The sequence below is a fragment of the Rutidosis leptorrhynchoides genome, chromosome 11 (genome assembly GCF_046630445.1).
Source record: "Rutidosis leptorrhynchoides isolate AG116_Rl617_1_P2 chromosome 11, CSIRO_AGI_Rlap_v1, whole genome shotgun sequence".
In the NCBI taxonomy this organism is placed as follows: Eukaryota; Viridiplantae; Streptophyta; class Magnoliopsida; order Asterales; family Asteraceae; genus Rutidosis; species Rutidosis leptorrhynchoides.
The window spans coordinates 155427004-155436172 of record NC_092343.1 but is presented as its reverse complement, the minus strand read 5'-3'; the positions used below and the strand labels follow the sequence as shown (position 1 = coordinate 155436172).

Here is a 9169-nt window from a genome sequence, read left to right as displayed (position 1 = left end):
TAGAATTACCTGAATCATGATTCCAGTTGGGTGTTACTGCAGATATTACCACGGGTTCTAAACACCACATCGCTCATTGTTCCTGTTTTTTAAGACTATACACAAGACAATACGTACTAATTGTTTGTTGTGTGGTTGGAACCTAAAATTAATTAATCCGTGATTCTGACTTCATCGACTTCTCCTAATGGGTTAGTGCAAATATTGAGATCCTACTGTTGGCATGCTGTTATGGGACAAGGTATCTGTGCCACATGTTCTTGTTTGTTAAAACTGATATATGTGCGTGTAGTAAAGTTATTTTCCATTGACAATAAATATGCAAAGATAAATTAATGTTTGTATAAGCACTATTTGGAAATGGGTATATTGTATTCAATCAATCAATACCCAACCGTAAAATTGTTTTTGGACCATTTTTAACCCTTGGTAGTGATATCACGGTCAGTTGTGCACTTTTAAGCCAAAAAGTGCAATCTGATTTGGCAATGTCAATTTCTGACATTTTTTAACCCCATATGTCAGTTTTTTTTTTCAAATATTGGATAGAGTGATGTGGTAAAATCAGATTGAAAATGGGTGGGAAAAAATTAATTAATAATAAAAATATAATTAATGAAAATTTTTGATTGGTTGGGAGAAAACAAACGCACCTTCACATTTGTGCCACTTGGTGACGGATGGATACAAAACTAACTGACGCTCCATTAGGGGCCGTCAGTTTTCGTCAATTTTTAACACATCATCTGACGAGGGGGAAACTAACGGAGGGTTGGTAAAGGTCTTATAACACTATAGTTACAATAACAAGAATATCCAAACATTACACTATAGATGTGATATGTACATTTTAACCAGACAAATCAATCTGTGAATTTTCTTTTTCCAAAGATGCTTGTTACACAACTATTGTGTAAGGAACACTTGATCTAGTTTTTATTCTAGCTGCTCGCAAAGTATAAATAAATACCAGGAGGGTTACCGGTTTTATAGTACCACTCTGCGAGTTAATGAAAACCCATAACATATATGATGCATACAATCAGAATACAACTAAATTATAAAGTAACTTAAAGTTATTAGTGGATTGTAGTTACGGATCCAAGTAGTGAAGCTCTGCTTTCGAGGAAGCTCGTGGGAACCGCATAACATCCTTAGAGAAGTTGTACCTTTCCTGAACATCAACAGTTGCACGTGGTCGGATTGATATTTTTTCAAGAGTGGGAGAATGTTCAAGTAAAAGCTTTATAAATAGCAACAAGGATCTTGATCTTTCTACATCCATTATATTTATAATTTTCAAGCAGTTCAATGTCTGGTCCAAACAGTCAGAAGCTTCCAAATAAGCTATTGTTGGTTTCACATCTAAATACACGTTTGGAAGATCCTGGAAACACATTAAAAGTGAGACTGACTGTGTATAAAAGGAACCCACATTAAATTAATATATATGCACACACAACACAAAAACACAAGAGAAACGTTTAGCACTCTTTACCTGATTGTACACATCAAGTCGTCTCAAGTTTGGTGAGTTCCGAAGGATACATAAAACACCTTGAAGTTGGTACAAATCACCAAATTTGAAGTCTCGTAAGTAGAGAAGCTTTAAACTATTAGTTGGGTGTGGAAGCCACTTGGGAATATTTTCCGCAATGGAAAACTGTGAGGGTGAAAGTAAGATTATAAGTTAACAAAGAAGATATGGTTGGAAGATGATACGAAATAATATATGAGAACTAACTATACACAAGAGTTGAATGGTAAAGTTCACTTGCTCAAACGCAAAATGATGAAGAGCAAAATATAAATATTAGAATTTAGGGTTAAGGCTATTCAAGGGTCATATACTTTTTATTTTGTCCCGATGTAGTCCATATACCCAAAAAAAAATACTATTATAGGCCATAAACTTTAAAAAAATGTGTTAATGTAAACCGTTGACCTGATAAATAAGGTTGATCGATTTTGTAGGTTGATTTTCAAAAAAGTATAATTTTTTTTGTTCCAATGTAAGCTTTATACAAAAAAAAGTACTAATGTAGTTCACATACTTTCAAAAAGTGTATCGATGTAGGTCACATATTTTCCGTATCGATGTAAACAAAAGGTGACCTGTTTAGCCGGTAACAAGTTACCTTTTGTTTACATCGATACACTTTTTCAAAGTTTATGGCCTATAATAGTATTTTTTGGGTATATGGACTACATCGAAACAAAACAAAAAGTATATGGCCCTTGAGTAGCCTTAACCCTAGAATTTAAAATTCAACTCGTACCTGGAGAAAATACCCGTCGATAACAAAATACCCAACACATGGCATATTACTTAACAAGCTTGCCAAATTAACTCTCTCAACTCCCTGAATAGGTTTTTTGATAAATATACCAAACTCACTAAGACATTTACTATGCAACAAGTGGAGCAAAGTTGCATCGGGGCAACTCCTGATCAATAACTGAAACAACTTTGTAGACTTGATCTTGAAATTGTAAACATTGGTGCATTCAAACAATTGCAACATCTTGAGCTGTGGTAAGTTGATAATAGTTCCATGTAAGTTAGCCCCAAATTCAATATTCCTAAGCCTAAGTTTTTCGAGATATAGAAATCCTTGAAACTCAAGTGGTGGCTTAATGATACAGTTGTCAAGTTCTAGGATTCTCAATTCTAGACAATGAAATAAATAATATGGAAGTTGATAACGTTGGTTTGAATTTGTAAGGATGAGTTCTCTAACACCATCTCTTGACAATGATGAAATCCATTGATTGACTTCTTGGAAACTATCAAGAAACATGTATGGTATGTGAAGATGTAACTTTAAGCGAGGACCCTTGAGATAGTTAAAGATATAGTTTGTGATCCTAATAAATCCATTATGACCAAAACTTCCATTTTTTTCAAACTTTTCTGAGAAATGTTTATCAAGAACCAATGACCTAATTGAGGTCCATCTGTACCTCCATTTTTTTGACAGGACATGTGTCCTCACCGCATCTACAACAGGTAGCTTCTCTAAAATCGAGTCTATCAAATTCTCTGCCAAATTACTGATTCTATCCATTTCAGTACAAGTTACAAACCTCCTCTTAGCATTGTTATATGTCATTACATTCAAGAAAACAAAGACTGGTTTATTTAATTACTATGATACTCTTTATTTTTATTTTTATTAATTTGTTTTTTCTTCAATCAAAATCGATAAAGATTTCCACAACCAAGATGCGCAAAATGTGATGTAGTTCTTAGGCCGATGTTATATCAATTTACTTATGAATGGAAGTAAGATCAATTTTCTTATAAATGGGTCGATTTGGGCTATGATATATCTCTCAATGGGTCAAAAGGTAAAATAGAAAAACTGCTTGATAAACAACCGATCTAATGAACTGAAAGTTTCCCAATGTGTATCTTCGATCCATAAAACCTCCCAAATCATTTCTATCAAAGTTTTAGTTTATTATCAAAGTAGTATATATATGTATTTGATAATCTTATTTGATACACTAGTTATTTGTATAAAAGTTTGGACGAGAAGTGTTTCAGGTCAACGCAACCTCACATGTATCTAGTTAACAAACCAATCATTAACTAACCTGCCCATTTTACCACCTATGGTTTCATAAAGGGACTTATCTTTTTTAGTAGTTGTCAAATATTTTTCTGTTGTGCTTATGTAACTTTCATGTCATCTCCCAATAAGTAACATCATTAATGTTTCCTGTTTAATATTAAGATTTGTGCAGCCCATATGGAGCTTACAGTACTGGTTTCAAGCCAATTACTCATCAGGTAATCTGAATACACTTAGTTGATACTATATGCATTTTTCTATTTGTTGATTAGTCGTCTTTATAAAGCAATCTATTCATACTTGCTGCTTTATTCTTTAGGGATTCTAATAAGTATCTAAGTTAATATTCGGTCTCTTGAATATGTTTAGAGTAAATCGCTAACTAGGTTATAACAATCTCAAATAACTCGAATTTCTAAACCAGAATGAACTAATTCAACTGGAATAAACAATGAATGTGTGACAGCATTAAATTGAAGAAAATAAAAAGTCGAATAGAAATTACAACATGAATCATGTTTTTCACACATAAGTACGTTTATTTGAATATCATTAAATCGTATTATGAGGGAGAAATAAACTTACCGATATTCAAAATAAAAGATGAATCCATTGGAGTACCGATTAGAGTTTAGCGCCGAAACTTGCAGTCCCTCTCGTTTTAAGTTTTGTCAGACTTTCAGGTTTATAGGGTTTAGGTCACTGTGGCATAAGTAAACATACCTCGAATTTTAACAAAAACTTTTTATTTGGAGAATAGGTCCTTGTTCAATTAAAATTAGTACGGAGTTCAATACTCTTATAGTTAAACTTTAATTAACTAATAATTTAATTAAGTAAATAATTTGTCTTTCTTTCAATTGAAGTCGATGATCTTTCCACGTACCAAGATGCTCAAGTGTGATAGACTTCTTAAACCGATGTAAACCTATCATTTAGCATTGCGCTATCTAAGAATTTAAACAACATAATGAAAACTAACTAAGTGTGAGTGGTTGGTATCTCGATGATGTTGACATCAACAACGACGACGCCTTTAAGGTAGTACAATGTGTGTTGCCATATAAGGAATTACAATACCAATTTTTATCGAGTAGTAGTTTGTTTGTGGAAGTTGATCTTTTTTTGCCAAAAATAACGAAAACTTCTATAAAATCGAAAATGTTTTCTAAAAGAAAACGTCTTTAACCAAATATACAAAAGATGACCTGATGAGGCTCGTACCTAAAAAGCAGCATAGAATCTAACTATCTATACCGAGTCTCATCTACATTAAGGCAAACCAAACTACCCCAGAAGGAGAATCGAAACAAAAAACATAAAAAAAAAAACATCAAACTAACATCCAACAGTAGACCTTACGGAAAAATGACAAAACGTAACAAGCATCGAATCTTCGACCTTTTTAAACTTGCCATGTAAAATCTCTCGACCGATATTTTCCGGAAGAGTTCTCGATCTTAAAGGAGAGAGCATAAGAAGATCAATCACCAATCAAAGTATCGGAAGAAGGAGGGGAAAAACCACAGTTAGCCAAGTTTTGGAAGGCATCTATATTCGAAGTTCATAAAATTCGCACCCGACGATCCAACCTGGTTACAATCTTGAGGAACCATAACAAATTTTAGATTGGTTCTCCGTAAACCAAATCTTCGTTATAATCCTTGAGTTTTAAAGATCGCAAGGTATGTATCTCTTTCGCCTACTTTCATGTCTTCAAATTAGCGCTACTAATTTGAACTTTTGATAAATGCCTATTAAAGACATGCCAAAATTTATAAAATCATTCACACGAGGGCACCTCACAGTCGCAATATATTCTCCCGCTTCGCCCAATCAAAATCAGGGTAGGCTTTTCTTCGTTCTTGTCTTCATTGTGTAAACCCAAAGATACTTCCTTCTCCATCTTCTTCTCCGTTCTTTTTTTTAATGATTTGACGAAAGTGGAATTTGCAGCAAAAGAGCTCGAACCAACATCAAACAATATACGTTGATTGCAGTGGGCAGCAGCAATAGAAAGTCTGGGTTATGACAGCAGCAATTCAGATAAGAGTTTTGGGATGAAGCAAAGACCCGATGGTGATATTGAAATCCATGAAAATTTCTGAAAAGAAGATTTCCACATACCGACGTGCTCAAAATGTGACTGAATTCTTAAACCCGATGTAACTCAATTCTAGTAACTAGTATAAATGTTGGCAAAACTCGAGCTGTTCATATTGCAGATTTTAAAATTAACGCGAGACTGTGAGAGGTCTGTTGTGCCTGAAAACCATTTGAATGTAAGTTTAGATTTACCTGAATCTCATGCTGTTACTGCAGATATTACCACGGGTTCAAAACACCACATCGCTCAGTGTTCCTGTTTTTTAAGACTACAAACAAGACAATACATACTAATTGTTTGTTGTGTGGTTGGAACCTAAAATTAATTAATCCATGATGCTGACTTCATCGACTTCTCCTAATGGGTTACTGAAAATATTGAGATCCTACTATTGGCATGCTGTATGGTACAATGTATCTGTGCCACATGTTCTTGTTTGTTAAAACTGATATATGTGCGTTTAGTAAAGTTATTTTTCGTTCACAGTAAATATGCAAAGATAAATTAATGTTTGTATAAGCACTATTTTGAAATGGGTATATTGTATTCAATCAAATCAATACCCAATCGTAAAATTGTTGTGGGATTATCACTTTTTTCCCCATTTTTTCACCCTTTTTTCCTCAGAGCCCAAAAAAAAAAAAAAAAATTGCCAGAATGCCCGTGCAAGTCGCAAGAAACCTTGCCACTAGACCCGCGCAAGGCGCAAGTTTGCGACCTTGTGGCCTTGCGACTTTATCTGATCAGAACTGGATTTTCTGGATAAGATTTCGTCAGATTTCCTAGATTTTTTCGGATAAGATTATATCAGTAAATAAAGAATGGCCGTGGAAGAGTTCATACACACTCTCATATTCCATTATTTCAAATTCATTTCAGAGATTATTGGCATCAAAAGGTACACATTTAAGCATTTTTGCAATTATTTTAATGTTAATGAATTGTCGTAATGATGGTAAATTTGTTGTTCATCTATGTTGTGGGGGTTCTTTCCAGTTTATTAACAACATTCCCATATATTTTCCCCTAGATTGTTTTAGAATTCAGTTAAAACTCCCAATTGCACCCGAAAAACCCATGAATCGAAGAATATTGTTGAAAAATGTTCTTAATAAGCTTAATATGCCACTCAATGCACCTGTTTCAATGAGATATGATAATGCTAAAAACGAACATATATTTCATAGCATTATTCCTCAAGAAAGACAAGATTTTAGTTGCAATTGTTCTATTTACAAGTGATATTCGTTTAAATAATAAAAGGTGAAGACAAAAGACAGATTCGACGAATTGAAGACGCAAATGACCAAAAAGCTCAAAAGTACAAAATACAATCAAAGAGGTTCCAATTATTGATAAGAAACGTCTCAGAATTACAAGAGTACAAGATTCAAAACGCAAAGTACAAGATATTAAATTGTACGCAAGGACGTTCAAAAATCCGGAACAGGGACCAGAGTCAACTCTCAACGCTCGACGCAACGGACTAAAAATTACAAGTTAACTATGTATATAAATATAATATAATATATAATTAATTATATAAATTATATATATATATATATATATATATATATATATATATATATATATATATATATATATATATATATATATATATATATATATATATATATATATATATATATATATATATATATATTATATAATAAAACCGTCGGCAGACTAGGATCCAAACTTGTGTGAGCTGGATTTACGAACTCCGCGACTTGCGGAGTTTGTAGTACAAAAATACCGCGACTCGCGGAGATGTCCTGGACAAAAATGCCTATAAAAGCTCGCGCATTCTCAACGTTTTATATATCCATCCTTTAATCTCTCTATCTAAACGTATATATATATATATATATATATATATATATATATATATATATATATATATATATATATATATATATATATTATATTTATATTTATATTTTAATTTTAATTTTAATTTTAATTTCTAATAATAAGGGTATGTTAGCGAATGTTGTAAGGGTGTAAGTCTAAATTCTGTCCGTGTAACGCTACGCTATTTTTAATCATTGTAAGTTATGTTCAACCTTTTTACATTAATGTCTCGTAGCTAAGTTATTATTATGCTTATTTAATACCGAAGTAATCATGATGTTGGGCTAATTACTAAAATTGGGTAATTGGGCTTTGTACCATAATTGGGGTTTGGACATAAGAACGACACTTGTGGAAATTAGACTATGGGCTATTAATGGGCTTTATATTTGTTTAACTAAATGATAGTTTGTTAATTTTAATATAAAGATTTACAATTGGACGTACCTATAAATAACCATATACACTCGATCGGACACGATGGGCGGGGAATTTATATGTACGAATAATCGTTCATTTAACCGGACACGGGAATGGATTAATAGTCACTAGAATTATTAAAACAGGGGTGAAATTATGTATAAAGACACTTGGCATAATTGATAACAAAGTATTAAAACCTTGGGTTACACTCAGTCGATATCCTGGTGTAATTATTAAACAAAGTATTAAAACCTTATTATAGTTTAAGTCCCCAATTAGTTGGAATATTTAACTTCGGGTATAAGGATAATCTGACGAGGATACTCGCACTTTATATTTATGACTGATGGACTGTTATGGACAAAAACCAGACGGACATATTAAATAATCCAGGACAAAGGACAATTAACCCATGGGCATAAAACTAAAATCAATACGTCAAACATCATGATTACGGAAGTTTAAATAAGCATAATTCTTTTATTTCATATTTAATTTCCTTTATTTTATATTTAATTGCACTTCTAATTATCGCACTTTTATTTATTGTTATTTAATTGCACTTTTAATTATCACAATTTTATTTTATCGCACTTTTATTTATCGCAATTTTATTATCGTTATTTACTTTACGCTTTAAATTAAGTCTTGTATTTATTTTTAATATTTTACATTAGGTTTTAACTGCGACTAAAGTTTTAAAAATCGACAAACCGATCATTAAACGGTAAAAACCCCCTTTATAATAATAATATTACTTATTTATATATTTGTATTTTTATAAATTAAAACTAATATAGCGTTAAGCTTTGTTTAAAGATTTTCCCTGTGGAACGAACCGGACTTACTAAAAACTACACTACTGTATGATTAGGTACACTGTCTATAAGTGTTGTAGCAAGGTTTAAGTATATCCATTCTATAAATAAATAAATATCTTGTGTAAAATTGTATCGTATTTAATAGTTTTTCCTAGTAAAATATAAGCTATTTCATATACACCTCTGCGCACATCAAGTATTTTTGGCGCCGCTGCCGGGGAACAAAATCTAGCTTAAAAGCCGGAAGCGCAACGCTAAATATTAAAAAAAAAATTATTTTTAGTTTACTTTTATAAAAAAATACGCTTTTGTAAAAATACGTTTTAAAAATTCAAAAATATAAAAAGAAAAACAAAAAATTTATATATTTTTAAGAGTTTGTTAAA

The 9169-nt window shown here is 32.0% G+C and overlaps 1 protein-coding gene across 1 annotated transcript; it reads right to left on the bottom strand.

The window, feature by feature from the left end:
- Positions 1 to 1093: 1093 nt before the first annotated feature.
- On the bottom strand, positions 1094 to 3113 carry LOC139875089 (F-box/FBD/LRR-repeat protein At1g13570-like). The gene is made up of 3 exons (XM_071862457.1): positions 2280 to 3113; positions 1499 to 1663; positions 1094 to 1387 (listed from the first exon to the last, which is right to left on the bottom strand). The coding sequence occupies exons 1-3, from the start codon at positions 3111 to 3113 to the stop codon at positions 1094 to 1096; spliced, it is 1293 nt and encodes a 430-aa protein (XP_071718558.1).
- Between the last annotated feature and the right edge of the window lie 6056 nt (positions 3114 to 9169).

What these genes read in the sequence shown, in the direction of transcription:
- LOC139875089 (XM_071862457.1), bottom strand. Translation starts at nt 3,113, where the DNA reads ATGACATATAACAATGCTAAGAGGAGGTTTGTAACTTGTACTGAAATG. An exon ending in TCGACGGGTATTTTCTCCAG is followed by an intron (nt 1,664 to 2,279) that starts GTACGAGTTGAA and finishes TCACCCTCACAG; the next exon opens with TTTTCCATTGCGGAAAATAT. An exon ending in GACTTGATGTGTACAATCAG is followed by an intron (nt 1,388 to 1,498) that starts GTAAAGAGTGCT and finishes ATGTGTTTCCAG; the next exon opens with GATCTTCCAAACGTGTATTT.